The 18,832-nt window shown below is 37.9% G+C and overlaps 1 protein-coding gene across 1 annotated transcript in view; it reads right to left on the reverse strand.

Moving 5' to 3' along the window:
• Positions 1-711: 711 nt before the first annotated feature.
• LOC119529485 (UDP-glucuronosyltransferase 2A3-like) overlaps positions 712-18,832 on the reverse strand; it is a 46,172-nt gene continuing 28,051 nt past the window's right edge. The window contains exons 3-6 of the mRNA XM_037829926.1: positions 16,329-16,460; positions 10,516-10,603; positions 9,848-10,067; positions 712-1,854 (exon numbers count right to left, since the gene is read on the reverse strand). Of these exons, the coding sequence (XP_037685854.1) occupies positions 1,575-1,854; positions 9,848-10,067; positions 10,516-10,603; positions 16,329-16,460 (720 nt within the window). The 3' untranslated portion in view covers positions 712-1,574. The remainder of the gene's footprint in view (positions 1,855-9,847; positions 10,068-10,515; positions 10,604-16,328; positions 16,461-18,832) is intronic.

Consider the following 18,832-nt stretch of genomic DNA (forward strand, 5'->3'; position numbering starts at 1 on the left):
AGACATTAGGGCCTAGAAAAATATAATAATCTTATTTTCACAATAAATATTTCTTCCCTTTTCTCACAACAATTTATACCTTTGATTATATATGGTGATAAGAGATGATGAATATTAGTGATTTTAAAATTTAATGTCAACAATTAATTCTGAGTTTTTCAATTCAGTGGTTGATTAAAAGATTCAAAAAATTAGTAAAATACTTCTATATGTTTTTATACTTTTCCTCCCTAAATGATATGTTCAGCTTTAAAAAGTTGATGATTCAGGGCTACTGGGTTGTAGTTTGATAGTTTCAGGTATTTACTGCTAGCTATTCCAATTCATTACAACCTAAAAAGAGTTATCTATATTGTGCATAAGAGTGCCCTCCAGAGTGACCTCTTGGCTCCTTTTGGAATCTCTCAGCCACTGAAGCTTTATTTCATTTCCTTTCACATCCCCCTTTTGGTAAAGAAGATGTTCTCCATCCCATGATGCCAGGTCTAGATTCCTCCCTGGGAGTCATATTCCATGTTGCCAGGTAGATTTACACCCCTGGGAGTCAGGTTCCATGGAGGGGAGAGGGTAGTGACTTCACTTGCTGAATTGGCTTAGCTAGAGAGAGAGGGCCACATCTGAGCAACAAAGAGGCATTCAGGGGGAGACTCTTAGGCACAATTATAAGCAGGCTTAGCCTCTCCTTTGTGGCAACAGGCTTCTCAAGGGCAAGTCCCATGATAGAGGGTTCAGCATATTAAACCGCCAGTCCTCAATGTTTGTGAGCACATCAGCAACCTTGTATGCTTGTATAGTATGTGAATAAATCTTAATAATAATAAAAAAAATACTAAAAATACAATGATGAGATTCTGTTCTTGAGAAAAAGCAATGACACACTGATTCTTTTTATTGTTTGAAAGCAGTGTCAACAACTTCTCATTGCACACAGAGACCACATGAGAGTATTTGTTGCTAAAGGCAGAAATTTAGGCCATGCTATTCTAGATAAGCTTTATAGAAATATCATGAATCTTTCCTAATGTGATGCCCTATCACAGTTATTATCAACTTATGTTCTAATCCCAGTAACATGTTGCAAGGAGAAAGGTTTGTTTTTATTGGAAAAAAAATCATTAATTTTCTCATAACAGTCTAAGCTTCTATGATGTGTCCTGATTTTTCCAGTGTAAGAGAATTTGTGAATTTTACTCCTCTGAAATCCCTGCCTCCATTGAATACAGCTCACCTGTTGTATGCTCCCCAGGAGTCCAGAAGTCAGCACACTGCTAGTCAGTATATCACTTAATGTTAAAAAATGAAGATATTGATTTTATGAATAGAATATATTAGAATTATTAGGGTCCCTGGGTCAAGAAAGTGGGAGGAAAAAGGTAAAGACTCCTGGAAAAGACAAAGGATGACTGGGACACACACACTACTTAATGATTTTGTGGAACTCTCAGCCCTACTGTTAGGCTAAGGTAGTGGAATGGGAAATTGGAAAAGAAGGAGGTGAAATGTTCTCATGAAGCTCATTGTGACTAGAATAAACAGGATTGTTCCACTTAAGCATTTCACAAACATGAATGTATCTATTCCCTCTTTTTCTTCTTTCCTGCCTTACTACATTTTTGACAAAAAAACAAACAACCTTTTGTGACCAAGATTATAGCAGTTGCCACACAGGCCAGCAGGAACCCAATGACATCCAGAGAGTGGTACTGGAACCAGGTGAGGTCGTGGGCGGCTGGCCTGAGGTGCTTGGCTCCTTTGTGGCGCATAACAAACTCGATCCAGAAGACCGCTCGGTCCAGGGGCTTCATCGGCTGATCATGGTGGATCCTTGATAACCTCATAGCATTCTCTTTATAACTAGAGGGCATATACATACAGAGATATTAGGGTTTTTTTTAATTGCAGATATGTATGTGATGCATAGCATAAAAGTTATACAAGACAAGGGTCACAGAAATGTTGAGGAAACGATTTTCTTTCTTGCTCTGAGATGTACTTTGCTGGTTATGCAACTTTTAAAAAGGTATAATGGGGAAGGTGAGGGATTAATATATTGTAGGCAGGTATGTGCACTTGAGAACAGATGAAAAATTGGCATAAACAGTTATGCACGTCATAATTTTTCCAGGAAAATAATTGTGACAGGTATGAGCTACAGTTTCCAGGACTATCCCAAGTTCCAGACAGTGAATGTCCCAGATGGTGGAACAAAATCCATTAAAAAGTTCCTAAGTATGTCCTCTAAGTTCTGTCTAGTTGAAGAGGGCTGACACGGGAAACTTGTGGTCAACATTACTGAGTCACTTTCTTAGTTTCCAAGTCATATACTGTGATGCTTCTTGTTTTGCACTCACTTGTGTGTGTGTGATGAAAGGATAGTGTCTCTTTTATTAGTACCAAGATAGGATGCACACAAGACTAATTTAAGACTAAGTGAAGGTCAATAAAAATACCTTCTTAGAGGGTCTCTGTTAAAATTGGGAATCACAGCAGAAATAGTCATACAGTTAATATCTCTAATTGTTTCCCAACAGCACAGGACAGCAGTCTCTGTATTTGAAAGGCAAGACATGTTTTCTCTTGAAGTTTCCTGGTGACTGACACAGAAATAGGAAGCTTTCCTTTGCTTTGGGCTGGAAGTAAAAGTTCTGGCTTAATGACATGAATATTAGAGAAGAGGCGTGGTTCATGTAAAGGTATCCAATTCTGGAAAGGACATTCTCGGGTCTGGGGAGAAGGGAATTAATCCTCATTCACAAGTGAACATGGTACTCTAGGTCTAGCATCAAGGATTAATTAGTTGTGTGTTTCTTACTAGTGTGCAATGAGATATTGCCATACTCCCTCACAACCTGATGGAACCACAGGAAAGATCAAAATGATATTCTATATAATTAAGTGTAATATATTTCTGATAAACTATAGTGGTCATGAAAGCCTATCTCTTGAAATTAGATATTTTTCAAAGTTTTTCTATCTACAAAAGAGACTCATGATTGTATATATACATATACAGCATTGATAAAATGGTATACGTGAAACCAAGTAACAACAGAGTATGCCTTCCTCGTAATGTGGTAAAATAAGCAAGGATAATGCTCATATTAAAATAGATTATTGTATTATTTTATGTATTAATACACATTGCCTTAAACTGATATCTTATAGTATTCTAATAATTGATACTAATGTGGTATGTATATGTAAATGTATCTTATAATATTCTAATAATTGATACTAATGTGGTATACATATATGTATATATATATATGTACACTCTTTCATGTTCCTTTTCTTTATGGAATAAAAGAATGGGACATAAATACAAATGCATATATACACTACCCTACACTCCTGTGTTCCCATGTAATTTGAGGGATAGGATTTGGTTTATGTTTAACATTAAGGTATTTTCTCAGGAAAAGCTATTAACACAAGTGAATCTGAACTGTGTGCTACAACATCTTTCAGATTAAAAACATTTCAAGGAGCATTCATTATAATGAGGTGGAATGAAAAAAAATGATACAACAAAACAGCTGTCAATAAAAATGCCTTCTATGAACTGAGGGAATGGTAATATTCTAAAATGTTAGAAATCAATTACAGCATTCATGAACATCCAAAAACTATAATAATACTTGTTACCCCTTCCTCACTCTTGAATTAGATGTCTATAATTTCCTGAAAATTAACACTTATGTATGCATCTATTAATATGAGTTCATTGATTAAAAAGTGGATGGGATGGAAAAAGAACAACTAGGGCTAACTCTTTATGATTAATCCAAGCCAGGTGTTATCTTGCCTATTAGAAATGAATTCCTTGTCTTCTTGATCTAATAAACCCTGATAAAAGGGTATTAACAGATGGTTTTAAGCAACCAACATTCATTTAAAAAGCTTCACAAATTCCAAGTTCATCTTCTCCTTACTCCCTGAATTTCAGGTATCAGAAAAGTGAATGAAGTATTATATCCACCCTTCAAGTTTTGGCTATGAAGAAAAACATAATCGAGTCTAAGATAATATGAAGGCAAGTTTAAATATAATGCAACATTACAATACAAGAGCAAATGCTTTTAAACCAAGATGCAAATCATGACCTGAAAACTACAAAACCATGTACAAATTATCATGAAAGGTGACAAATGTGGGGAGAAATAATACAAAACTCAAAAAAGAGAGGATATAAAGTGTAATAAGAATGTGAAGTAAAAGAAAAAGAGACCAAAAGTCAGATGGTAAAACAACAGGTGATAAAGTATATTTGAGAATTATAAAAATAAATTGTTAAAATAACACTCTACTGAGGGTTTTTTAAGATGGTAGATTAGGAGAGACAGAGCACAAAAAGTCTCTGTGAAAAACACAAGGTGAAATACAGAAAGTGCTCCAGAATACCAGTTCCAGGTGTGCACTGGCTGGACAAGGCCTGCTAAATCCACAGGGACCATGCACTTGGTGAAACTGAGAGTCTGCATTCTGAAACAAGTGAGTGAGTTTGCTGGAGAACTGGTAGCCATGCCGCAGTCAGGAGAAACTAGGGGATGGTGTTGGGAGATGGATTAGTTTAAAAACCCAACAGCAGCTGCAGATCTGGCAGTGAGAACTGCACAGTCCAGCACAATGAGAAAGCCGTCTCACAACCCGAGAACACTCCTCAGTATCTGGTGTGGGCAATACCTTTCACACACCCACAGCTAATTGTCCCAGAGATAGGAAGGCAGAGGCCCATGAAAAGGGGGACATTACTATGGACACTGAAGAAATATAAAAGATCTTAATAGGATGCTATGAATAACTGTATGCCAACAAAATGGACAACTAAGTTAAAATGGACAATGTCCTAGAACACACAAATAGCTAACAGTAACTCTAGAAGATATAGAAGGCCACAACAAGCCATCACAAGTAAAGCAATTGAATCAGTCTTCAAGCATCTCCCAACAAAGAAAAGCTCAGGACAAAATGGCTTCACAGGTATATTTTATCAAGAATTCCAAGCAGAATTAGCACCAATCCTGCTCAAACTCTTCCAAAAAAAGTTGAAGAAGAGGGAACAGTCCCCAATTCATTCTATGTAGCTGACATCACCCTAATACCTAACCCTGAGAAAGATACTACAAGAAAATAAAACTATCGACCAGTCTAATAAAAGTAGATGCAAAAATCCTCCACAAATTATTATGAATTGAATCCAATAACACATTAAAAGAATTATATACCATGTCCAAGTGGGTTTTATCTCAGGTATGAAGGGTAGTTCAAAACAAGAAAATCAATGAATATAATCATGACATCAACAAATTGAAAGGGAAATACCACATGATCATCTTGATTGATGCAGAATAGGCATTTGTCAAAATCCACAATACTCTCTTGATAAAAACCCTTTAAAAAGTAGGTATCATAGGAAGCTCCATCAACACTTTAAAAGAAATATATGAAAAACCCACAGCTAACATCATACTGAATGATGAGAGTCTGAAAGCTTTCCCTCTAAGATCAGGAACAAGACAAAGATGCCAACTGTCATCATCATTACTCAACATTGTGTTAGAAGTTCTAGCTAGAGCAATTAGGTCAGAAAAAGAAAAAAAGACACCAAATTGAAAGCAATAAATAAAATTTCACTGTTTGCAGTTGACATTATCCTATATTTAGAAAGTCCTGAAAAAACCACAACAAAGCTACTAGAGTTAATAAATGAATTACTCAAGGTGGCAGCATAGAAGATCAACATGTAAAAAGCAACAATATTTCTATACACTAATAATGAGCTATAAAAGGTGGTTATTATGAAAAAAATCCATTTACAATAGCAAATAAAAGAATCAAATACCTAGGAATAAACTTAACCTTGGATGTAAAGTATCTATACACAGCAAACTACCAAACATTGCTAAAAGAAATCAAAGAAGGCCTACATAAATGGAAGGACATTCCATATTCATGGATTGGAAGATGAGATGTCATTAAGATGTCAATGCTACCTGTGCTGGTTTGGATACATTATGCCACCCAAGAAAAAGCCATGATGTTTTAATCCAATCTTGTAGGATATTTGGATTAGGTTGTTTCCATGGAGATGTGACACACCCTACTGTGGGTAATAACTTTGATTAGATGATTTTCACGGAGGTGTGCCCTTGCCCATTCAGTTTGGGTCTTGATTAGTTTACTAGAGCCCTATAAGAGCTCAGAGAGATAGAGCTCAGTGCTTTAGCTGAGAGAGACATTTTGGAGATGGTTGTTGAAAGCAGACTTTTGCTAGCCCAGAATTTGCCTGGGAGAAAGTCAGTTTAAAACCAGAACGGATTTTCGTACCAGGAGTGCAGTGCTTCTGAATTTCCCAATACCAAACATGTTGGAATGGCTTTTTAAATGGGTAAGGGGAAGTTTCTGAAAGAATTGTGAGGAGCTTGATAGAAAAGCCCTAGCTGACTTTGAAGAGATTGCTGGTAGATATATGGACTCCAAATATAGCTCTGATGAGGCCTTGAACAGAAATGTTGAATGTGTCATTGCAAACTGGAAGAAAGATGATCCTTATTTTAAAGTGGCAGAGAATTTGGCAAAATTAAGCCCTACTGTTGGATGGAAGGCAGAATTTGAAAGCAATGAGCTGGGATACTTGGCTGAAGAGATTTTGACTCTCGATATTGAAAGTGTGGCCTGGCTTCTCCTTGCAGCTTATAATAAAATACAAGAGGAGAGGGATAAGCTGAGAAATGAACTCTTGGGTGAAAAGGAATCCAGAAATTGATGGTCTGGAAAACTCTGGGCTTCCAGAAAGTGAAACCTCAAAGGCTATAGCCCCACATGAGGATTTAATGAAACATGGAACCAGCCAGCCATTTCAGTACAAGCTAGGATTGGAGATGGAATAATCCAGAGAGGATTTGTGGAGACTCCTGTTGTCTAATGGTTTTGATCCCTGTGTGCTTCATGTGAAGCCAACAATTTTTTTATTTTTATTTTTCAAGATGTATATAAATAGAGCCATTGCCAGACTGGATAGGAGGGGATGGAGAAGGGACAAATTGAAGGAAAAATGACTCTAAATGTGGAACCATGGAAGCTAAGGTCTGAAGCCAAGAAATCTCAGGCAAGGAGACCAAAGCAACACATGCACATGGAAAGGGTGAGTTTGTCCCAGAGGTAGATGGTGGGCCTTCTGCTGGATGCTCAGGAAAATTGCTGCCACCCCAGGGCTCAGAGAGGGTGGGATACATTTCCCAGGGATTGAGGAGAACCTGGCCATCACTGCACTGTTTGGAGAGTGGAGAGCCTTTTCCCCAGAGAGATAGAGTCCAGGTGGCACCCAGATGCTTGAGGAGGTTGAGGTTGAGAAGAAGGTGGACTCCTCAATGTGTGGATATGTTGGAGCACTCACCCCAGCATTTGTAAAGAAAAGGGCTGCTGTAAAAGCCTTTTGAAAGGGTTGGACTCCCATTCTCACAAGCCCCAAGGATACAAGATCATTCTAAAAATGGCTCTCAGACTTTGACTTCTAGTGAACTACGCACTGTGGGTTTTAGGAACTGTTTTGATCCTGTGAAACTTGTTTGTCTTTCACATTCTCCCTTTGACAATGGGAACATTTATCCTATGACTGTCCCTCCTTTTTATATTGGAAGCAGGTAACTTGTTCTGGGTTTCACGTATCCATGGCTAAAGGGGAGTTTTGCATTAGGACAGACCACAACTGTAACTGATTTTGATAACATCCTGCCCTTACTTATTGAACGTATTTTGTATATGGAAAGATCATGTCTTTTTTTGGGATCCTGGGGGTGGAATGTGCCATTTTGGATATAGTATGTCCCACAAAATGGCATGTTCTTTGATGCAATCTTGTGGGGGCAGACATATTAGTTTTGATTAGTTTGGAATCCTTTGATTGAGTGTTTCCATGAATATACGACTCAATCAACTATGGGCAAGAAATTTGACTGGATAATTTCCTTGGAGGTGTTACCCCACCCATTTAGGGTGGGTCTCTTAATTGAATCACTGGAGTCGTATAAAAGAGTTCACATACAGAAGGAGGTGCTACAGCCAAGGAGACACTTTAAAGAATGCACAGGAGCTGAGAGTAAAACTGGAACACAATCTGGGATCAGCAGATGCCTGCTATGTGCCTTCCCAGCTAACAGAGGTTTCCAGATGCCACTGGCCTTCCTTCAGTGAAGGTATACTTGTATTGATGCCTTCATTTGGACATTTTCATGGCCTTCAGACTGTAACTTTGTAACCAAGTAAATCCCCTTTATCAAAGCCAATTCATTTCTGGTATTTTGCATAATTGGAGCATTAGCAAACGGGACCAACATCTTTAAAAACTGTCATATAAGTAATACAAATTGTGAATAATATTACTTCCATAGTAGTGATTTAAATAATGACTAGATTTAAAATGCATAGGTAAAAATAATGACCCAAAATGTTATATACATACACCGTATTAATTCTCTCAGGGAATTCTTCAAGAGGAAAACTTAAAAATAAAGAGCTCTATCTAAAATTCAACAAAGCTTATAGTTTCATTTGAATTTATTTTTCAGTTAAATCAAATGATATTATATTTAAAATCTTACTTTAAAAGTTCACATATAGTACTAAACCAGTAGTTACCACTCCTACCATACTATGTATATAGTGATGAATGGTTTACACTTTGTGTTAATGATGATCATTTTAGAATTGCTAATGTCAGGAAAATAATCTCTTCCTTTTCTGTCCTTAAGAAATGTTTTATAATGTGTAAATTATACATACAAGCTTACAAAATAAACATCTCTCTGGAAAAATAAAAAAAAAAAAAAACTGAGAATTGATATAAGCCATAACATTATATATTTATTTAGAAAAGTATTTTGATGGAATATTTGAGGTCATCATCTTTTTATTTCAATTCAGTAAAGAACCTAGTTTGGGGATTAAACAAGAAAGTGATTTTTATACTTGACATATTATGGTGGTTATTTGAAAATAAAACATTTACAAAAGTTAAATATTTCTTTAAAGAATAGACTGAAAGTATTATCTTTTTTTTGTTCCTTCCTGCTAAGGGAGGCTTTGCTCACATACCAGGACTTCAAGCTACAAGGGGCTGTGTAACTTGGGGGTCAGGGTAAGCCTGGGGGCCTACAGGTGAGGAGCCAGGTGAGCCAACAGCTCCCTGTCTGCAGCCGTCAGCTCAGCCCCAGGGTTTGGCACATGCTCCCTCTCTGAGTCAGGATGGTGAGGACTGAGGGCTCTGCAACCTCCTTGAGGAGCTGGTCATAGCCCAGTCAGGGGTGGGGGGATGGGAGGGTGAGGAAGTGTGGGGGGGGGTGGATCTGAGCCGCTAACTCTCCATCTATAGAGCAACCATCTGTCTCTATGAATTACAGATACTTTAATGCACCAGACTTCTGAATAAGCCCTCACTGAAGAGTGTTTCTGTGGCTATGCACAGATCTGCAGCATTGGGCTATGAGAAGGGGTGCACTGTGCCAAAAGCCTCCAGAGAAGTGGAGCCTGAAGCAGGGGTCCTGCTGTGCCTGATCCCCAGGTTATTAGGACCTTAGTGGCCAGGAGAGGGTGGGGCTGGGTTGGTCCATCCCATCTCAGGGCTCTGCACGTACATCTCAGAAATTACTGTTTACTTTGAAAGCAGACAACAGTCCTGACAGGGCAGCCCAGCCTGGACTATGCTCATGGCTGCATTTCCAGCATTTCCAGAGCCCCAAGGGATGGAGGGGTGAGGGTGCTTCAGAACATCCTCAATGTTAACACTGGGCATTTTCTACATGAAGTTTAACACATCAGTGGTGACCCTTTAGAGATCAGCTGTACTTACGAGGGTTCATTAATGACTATTTTCAAAGCTCTGAGCAAATCTGCCCTTGTCATTGTGTTCAAGTTCACATCCACAGCTGCTCCTTTGGCCTTCAGGTATGCGATGTTATCAGGCTGATCAGCAAAGAGTGGAATTCCCACCATAGGGACCCCATGATAAATAGCTTCATAGATCCCATTCGTTCCACCATGAGTGACAAAAGCCCTTGTTTTGGGATGACCTAGTTTGGGGGTGGGGAGGTGAGAAGTTGGAGAGAGTTTCATTGTAACATTTTTACATTATTTCACAGACAGCAGGGAAAGAAAAAACAACAGGATTAATTACTCAAGAAGGAAGCATTTTCTATAAAAGCTAAGCACATGTCGCATTTCTAACATAGAAAATTGCAGTCTGGATAAGAATGACTTAACACCTTTGCATGGTCAGGAAGGTTTTACTGGAGAGATGCGATCTGAACTGAGCCTAAATCTTGAAGTGTAATGAACACACACTTAAGTCAACCAGAAGTAACATGAATCTATAAAATTAATTTATTATATGTACTTGAAAACAGGAAATAAGTGTGAAACTTAGCAATTATTAAATATGTCTTTAATTTCTTTGCTATTAAATAGTTACTCAATTTGTCCCTCATGCAACTCTATAGCTTTTCCTCCTCGTAACCTTACCAAGAAGATCATTCTGGGGCATCCACTCATAGAGCCGAGTATTGTCTCCTAATGAGGCTGGTTTCTTTCCTTTGTATCTCCATAAAACCTGTGGGAGGAAATGAATTTATTTTGCAAGTAAAACCACAAATGACAGCATTTAAGGCTTCAGATCCATTTAAAACTCACATAATCACAGTTCTTATCCTACATAAGGTGATATATGAGAAGGGGTTATAAAATGGGTTCTTTGCAAACAGTGAAAGAATTAGGAGGATTGTTTGAACACACCTTATTATTTAATGAGTTACTAATGTTCTATTAGGTATAGTATTTGTATATACTATAGCTATTTTTTAAAGTAATTTAAAATATTTGGGTAGTAAGATTATAAGTGAAGAAAGATAAAATAAATTAGTATTGGTTTAATCAAAGCATAGAGATAAATTATTGCAGAAAACAAGAATTTGTAAATTTAAGTCACTGGGTCATACACAATCTGATGTTCCAATTTTAGTGATTTTTCACAGAATCATTTTGACAATTATAATTTAAGAGTTTTGGGTAATGGGATTATAGGAGCCATGTTAGAAAAGAAAAAAGAACATTTTAATCAGTGTTGGGCATTAAAATTTATTGAAGACAATATAATTTTTTGTAAATATATGTCACTGCCATTGTCCCATGCTCACATTTCAAATTTAATGTTTTTAATAAATACAATTTGTTTCTTATTTTCTGTGCTTCATTTGCATGAATGATTTCCTTTCTTTCCCTCTACCTTAAGCCCATCTTTCCTCTCTTTCTTTCATTCCTTCCTTCCTTGCCTCCCCATCCCCCACCCCCAGCTTCCTTTCTTTCTTTCCTGCTTCCTTTCCTTTATAATCTTTAAAATAAATTAAGCAGAAATGAAAGCAGGGATTTGCTTTCATTCCATTGTTTTGTGAAGTTTCTTATTAGGATACGAACTTTTTGTTATATGCTTTTTACTCTTTGGAAAGTCTGTCAGACTAATTTCAGGTTAAATAATGAAGAAAGATATAAATGTCCTATGCCATTAACTGAAGATATTTAAACACAAATTCAGTTTTAACATACTCAATTAGCCTATTTGTTCTCATAGAATTTCATGCACTTTAACAAAATATAGAAATAAAAAGAGTCCTTGGATATTCTATCAATAGCGGTATCCAATGTGTTGAAATTTAGAAATGTAGTAGCAACAATTTAATATTAACTGAATATCATAAGAAATAAAAGGCATATTGGTTTATGATAAGGTTAAGATTTTACATGATTTTTGACTGTAGAAAACTCTATGCAGAAAGATTAAATGATTCTAGACTGCTACTTTTTACCCTACTGTACTTAGGTAAAGTCTTAAGAATGCCTAGAGAAGTGGAGTACATTCATGAAAATATTCCTCTCCACTTTTAGTCATTTTAGCACTCCCTTTCCCAGAACTTGGAGCTAAAATATCTCAGAACTTTTGTGAGTTGTGAGCTCAGGCCTTACTTTCAATTACTGAAATGATAGTGAGATCCTAATGATTTCAAGTCTATTGCTTTAAAATACATGACTACAAAAATACATATTCCAGTAATTTTGAGACTGAGTAGGCAAATGATTAAATTTTTCTAGAAACACTATATTATTATTTAATGAATTTTTGCTTAATACTCTCTCTAGTTATGAAAATTCTATTATGAGTTTCCACATTCCTCTCAGAGGAGCACTCATGACCACACTCTACTTGCAATTGTGATAGCAGCCTGTGCTGACTCGGAGCTATGCACCTCAGAGACACATGTTCTTTACCCTTTGAGTGGGGGTGAACCCACTATAAATAAGACCTTTTGATAAGGGCACTTCATCTATGGTGTAGCCAGTCTAAGCAGGATGGGTCTTAATCCTATCACTAGAGCCCTTTATTAGTAGAATGAAATTCAGAGAGAAAGAGGGAAAACCACAAGAAGTTGGAAGACAATGGAACCCAGAAAAACCAGGAGAGGCTACCATATGCATTGCCATATGATGGAAAGGCCAAGGATCAAGAATTGCCAACAGCTAGCCCCAGAATGCCTGTCGTTTGGGAGAAAAGCATGACTTGATGATATCTTTATTTGGAATTCTAGCCTCAAAATCATGATCTGATAAATTCCTGCTGCTAATCCAAGTCACTGCATGGTTTTTTGTGTTGTTTTTTTTTTAATGTTTATTGGGATTGTTCAGATACCTACAATTATCCAAAGATCCAAGGTGTACAATCAGTTGCCCCTGGTACCCTCATACAGCTGTGCATCCATCACCACACTTAATTTTTCTTCAATTTTTAGAACCTTTTCATTACTCCAGACAAGAAATAAAGTGAAAGATGAAAAAAAAGAAAAAAAAAAAAATTGAAAGGAAACTCGAATCCTCCCATATCCCTAACCAACTCCCCTCAATTGTTTACTCTTAGTGTTGGTATAGTACATTTGTTATGTTTTGTGAAAGAATTTGAAATACTACTAACTGTAGTATATGGTTTGCAGTTGGTATATATTTCTTCCCTATATGCCCCTCTATTATTAACTTCTAGATGTATTGTCGTACATTTGTTCTGGTTCATGGAAGAGTTTTCTAGTATTTGTACAGTTAATCATGGACATTGCCCACCATAGGATTCAGGTTTACACATTCCCATCTTTTGACCTCCAGCTTTCCTTTCTGGTGACATATATGACTCTGAGCTTCCCCTTTCCACTTCATTCATGCACCATTCGGCACTGTTACTTATTCTCACATCTTGCTACTGACACCTCTGTTTCTTTCCAAACACTTAAGTTCATCCTAGTTGAATATTCTGCTCATACTAAGCAACCGCTCCCCATTCTTAAGCCTTGTCATATATCTTGGTACCTTAATTTTCATGTCTATGAGTTTACATATTATAATTAGTTCTTATCAGTGAGACCCTACAATATTTGTCCTTATGTGTCTGCCTTATTTCACACAGTATATTGCCCTTGAAGTTTTGTCATCAACCCATTTTTTTTTTTTTTTAAGATGGTTTTGTTCACACACCATACATTCCATCCTAACTGAACAATCAGTGGTTTCTGTATGGTCACATATTTATGTGTTAACCACCTTCAGCACTATCTATATAAGGGCATCTACATTTCTTCCACAAGGCAGGATGGAGAGTCAGAGAAGGTAGAGAGGCAAAAGAAAGAGGAAAAAAATGACAGCTAGGAAGTAGAGAAAGGAAAAGTAACCTTAAATCAAAGTAAAGTAAAGAGTCAGACAACACCACCAATGTCAAGTGTCTAACATGCCTCTCCTATCCCCCCCTCTTTTCTGCATTTATCTTGGTATATTGCCTTTGTTACGCTAAAGGAAGCATAATACAATGATCCTGTTAGTTACAGTCCCTAGTTTATGTTGATTGCATCCCTCCCCCAATGCCTCCCCATTTTTAACACCTTGCAAGGTTGACATTTTCTTGTTCTCCCTCATAAAAGAACATATTTGTACATTTTATCACAATTGTTGAACACTCTGGATTTCACCAAGTTACACAGTCCCATTCTTTATCTTTCTTCCTTTCTTCAGTGTCTCACATGCTCCCAACGTTCCTCTCTCAACCTTATTCATAGTTATCTTTGTTCAGTGTACTTACATTGCTGTGCTACCATCTCCCAAAATTGTGTTCCAAACCACACACTCCTGTCTTCTCCTATCACTCTGTAGTGCTCCCTTTAGTATTTCCTGTAGGGTGGGTGTCCTGTTCACAAAGTCTCTTACTGACTGTTTGTTGGAAAATATTTTGAGCTCTCCCTCATATTTGAAGGACAGCTTTGCTGGATATAGGATTCTTGGTTGGCAGTTTTTCTCTTTCAGTATCTTAAATATATCACACCACTTCCTTCTTGCCTCCATGGTTTCTGCTGAGAGAGCCGCACATAGTATTATTAAGCTTCCTTTGTAGGCAATGGATTGTTTTTCTCTTGCTACTTTCAGGATTCTCTCTTTGTCTTTGTCATTTGATAATCTGATTATTAACTGTCTTGGTGTAGGCCTTCAGATCTATCCTGTTTGGAGTATGCTGCACTTCTTGGATCTGTAATTTTATGTCTTTCACAAGAGATGGGAAATTTTCATTGATTATTTCCTCTATTATTGCCTCTGCCCCTTTTCCCTTCTCTTCTCCTTCTGGGACACCAATGATATGTACGTTCTTGTACTTTGTTTCATCTTTAAGTTCCCAGAGACGTTGATCATATTTTTTCATTCTTTTCTCCATCTGTTCCTTTGTGTGTAGACTTTCAGGTGTTTTCTTCTCCAGTTCTTGAGTGTTTTCTTCTGCCTCTTGAGATCTGCTGTTGTATGTTTCCATTGTGTCTTTCGTCTCTTGTGTTGTGCCTTTCATTTCCATAGATTCTACTAGGTGTTTTTTTGAACTTTCGATTTCTGCCAGTGTTTTTTTTACAGCCTCTATCTCTTTTGTGAAATATTCTCTAAACTTTTTGATTTGAGTTAGCATTAGTTGTTTGAATTCCTGTATCTCAGTTGAAGTGTACGTTTGTTCCTTTGACTGGGCCATAACTTCGTTTTTCTTAGTGTAAGTTGTCGATTTCTGTTGTCTAGGCATCTGACCTCCTAGGCCAACCCAATCAGGTTTTCCCAGACAAGAACAGGCTCAGGTTACAGAAGGAGGTGATACTCAGTATTTGGTTTCCCTGATGGTTTTTCTTAAGAGGATTGATACACCTCTGCTTTTCTGCCCAGCACGTGGACCTGTCAGCCTGTCACTGGCAGGTGTAAGAGGGTATGGCCTGTGGCTCTCCTCCCCCAGGCTTTGGGGTCTGGTTCCAGAAAGGCGGGAGTAGAGCTGGGCCCTCCCTTTCCTCTTGAGAAGTTATGCCCCCTGCAGAGATGTGAGCTGCATATCAATAAGTTGTTTGTTTCTCTAACTCTGCTAATCAAAGTGTTTTGATATTAAAATGGCTGATGTTGTCTTTACTGCAAAGCGCTGCTGTCTGAAAATGGCTGAGGATTTCTCCACAGAGAGAGAAATGGACAGAAAAGTCCCCAGGTTCACCCATCAGCCAGAGATAGCACCCAACCCTCTGGGATCCCCGTCCAGAGAAAGATATGTCCCCCCAACTCTCCCAAGGTCAGTTGTCACCAAAAGCCTCTGTCTGCTTGTTGAGGATTCACTGTCTGTATTGAGTGGTTAACATTAAAACCCCAGTTGGAGCTGGGCTGAGAGACTGCTGCTCTCTAGCACTGTGAGGCTTCTGTGAGGGAGGGGTTCTCGGCTCTCGGCTTTCAGTGCAGGTCCGCAGTTTTACTTACAGATTTTATGCTGCGATCTCAGGCATTCCTCCCAATTCAGGTTGGTGGATGATGAGTGGACAGTCACGTTTGTCTCTCAGAAGTTATGCCAGGTTATTTACTAGTTTTTTGGTCCTTTATGAATTGTTCTGGGGGGGCTAACAGTCTTCCAATCCTCTCTATGCCACCAACTTAGCTCTGCATTGTATTTGTTTTCACAGCAGAAATCTAAAAGAATATTTGATACCAGCAAGTAGGTTGCAGCTATTACAAATACCTAAAATGTGGAAATGCCTTTGGAATTGGATAATGGGTGAAGGCTAGAAGAACTATGATGTATTTGTAAGAAAAATCCTAAAATGCTTCAGAGGCTTTTGGTAGAAATATGGATGCAAAAAGTACTTGGATGAGGCCTTAGAAGGAAAGGATGACTATGCTATCGGAAATTTAAAGAAAAGTGGACAGTTTTAGGAAACTAAAGGAATGTCCACAAGATAAGCAGTTGAACTAACCTTCTGTGGAATCTGTGCAAGGTCAGAGGCAATGAGATTGGCCTTTTCTTCTGTGAGGTTTTTGATCATTGACCCAAGTGAAAACACCACAACACCATCTTCACCTGAGCTCTGGACAAATTCTTCCATTTCCTGCAGGAAAAAAAAAAATCTCTATTACAAAGGCACAGCATCCAAGAAAAGAAAATAAAGGTCACCTATATTTCTTAACTTGAAGATTCAAGCAACATGTAAAAACCATTGTTAGAGAGGCTCTATTAAAAGTAGAAGCATCTAATTTCTTTAGGAAGAAATATATCCTGATACTTAGGGCTTAAATATATAATCAGTGATTATTAGGAAAGGTAATAAATGAAATGATTATACAAAAGCAATAGGTGATAAAGGGTTAATTCTCGATCACCTATTGCTATTATCACCTGGGGGATAGACAATGTTATCCCCCAGGTTTAAATTTACCAAACAGCCGAGTTGTTTGTAAACTTGTAAAACTATTATGAGGAAGCAAGCCCAAGGAAGGGTCCTGAAGTGGGCTTCTGGAATTATTAGCAATCTATTTTTCATCCAATAAATTATTAACAAATTTATCATCTTTCCTTTCAGAGTTTCAGGATTATTTTTCTCAAGTTTACACTTTCCCTGATTAATTAGGCTAAGGAGAAATTTGTTAGAAATGAAATATATAATAACATATTTAAAAGAGAATAATAAGGTTAATGCTGCTATACCAGAAAAAAATGTTGTGAGACAATGCTCCCTTGCCCTCCCAATATATAAAACTCACCTGAGTGGAATACTGGCTTCATGCCTTAATTTCAGCCTTATCCCATAACTGACATCTTATTTCCTGTGTCACCACTTGCATTTGCAAGTTTGGCACTTTAGCCTCTGGTTTTAGAGTTTTTCACATCATAAAATATGTGAATGCCATCCTCTACATATGTGTCATATCCCCTGTGCAAGTGTTTGTAGCCTCTCTCGACTTACCATGTTTCTCAATTTACAGTTGTTATAGTTATTGGGGGAGAGGTAATATATGAGGTGAAAGCAGAGTGCCATTTCTCAGCTTGCTTAACATTAGCAGAACATCCCTGAAGCCCCAGAAATTGGTGTTTACTCTTTTGAATCATCTATTCCAGACAAATGTCTGTGTGTGCTTGATGTGTGTCTGTGTTTATGTGTTCTGTACAAATGTATATAAAACATCCATATGTGCCAGTTGAATTTTGAATATTTATTTCAGTATATCTCAGTGTTACTTTTATTTTTTGTACTCAGTGTTATTTTTATTTTATGTATTCATTGACTTACATAAATCATTCAGAAATGTAATACTCCATGACTGATATTCAGACTGCCCAAACTTCTACATCAATAGGCAAATTGAACTTGAAAAGGATTAATTTTCCCCCTTTTGCATCAATTATGTGATGTTCTTTTTTGGAAATCATGAAGTTCATGTGGTATGTGTGTATGTGTTGGTAGTAGATGGAAGTAGGAGACTGGGGTGCTGGATGCTGGTTTGTATATATTATGTCCCCCAGAGAAAAAGCATATTCTCTAAGGCAATCTTGTGATTACAGACATTAATTTTTGGTTGAGTGTTTCCAAGGAGACATGACTCAATCAATTGTGGGTTAGAATTTTGATTAAAATATCTCCATGACACTATGGATCCCAAACATACTTTGAGATGCAGACAGAAGGACAGAAGGAGATGCTAAGCTAAGAGATGCTAGCCCAGAATTTGCCCAGGAGACACTAAGAGAAGACCCCCAGACACTTAGAGAGAAATGCCCTGGAAGAAAGAAGCAAGGATGCACAGGAGCTGAGAGAGAAGCTGAAATACAACTGGGGATCAAGAGACCAGATGTCAACAGCCTGCCTTTACAGAAGACAGAGGTGTTCCTGACACCACTAATCAATCTTCAGGGAAGGAGGAGGCCAAAGAATGGTAAATTTGTAACCAAATAAATCCCCTTTATAAAAGACAATCCAGAGGGTAGGGCCAGATGGTGGAGTGGTGAGGTGTAAGTTGTAGTTACTCCTCTGGGGCAGTTGGTAGAAAGCCAGGAACTGCATGTACTGGACACCACAGAGGAATTTGAGATTGGACAAAGTTCATACAACAGTCACGAATCTGTGGAACAGCTGAGATCAGCAAAATCTGTAAGTTCAACTGGCCAAAGGTCCTGTGCTCCTCCCTGCCAGGCACAATCCTGAGGGAGGAGGGGACATTGGTGCTGGGAACCAGGAGGGAGAACAAAAGCTGCAACCATAGATAAACTGAGGTCAGACACCAGAAAACCTGGGTGCAGTCAGCCCAGAGGAGAGGACATAGGGCTAGCAAAACAGAAAAAAAAAGAAAAAAAAAATAGAAAGCAAAATAAAAACAGAGACTTTTTGGAGTCAGGTGAAAATAATACACAGAAGGTCAGAGCTCAGACAGAATCAGACACATATGCAAATATGCAAATCCAGGGAAGGAGAGCCCATGTCTGAAA

This window comes from Choloepus didactylus, chromosome 3, assembly GCF_015220235.1.
Source record: "Choloepus didactylus isolate mChoDid1 chromosome 3, mChoDid1.pri, whole genome shotgun sequence".
Lineage (NCBI taxonomy): Eukaryota > Metazoa > Chordata > Mammalia > Pilosa > Megalonychidae > Choloepus > Choloepus didactylus.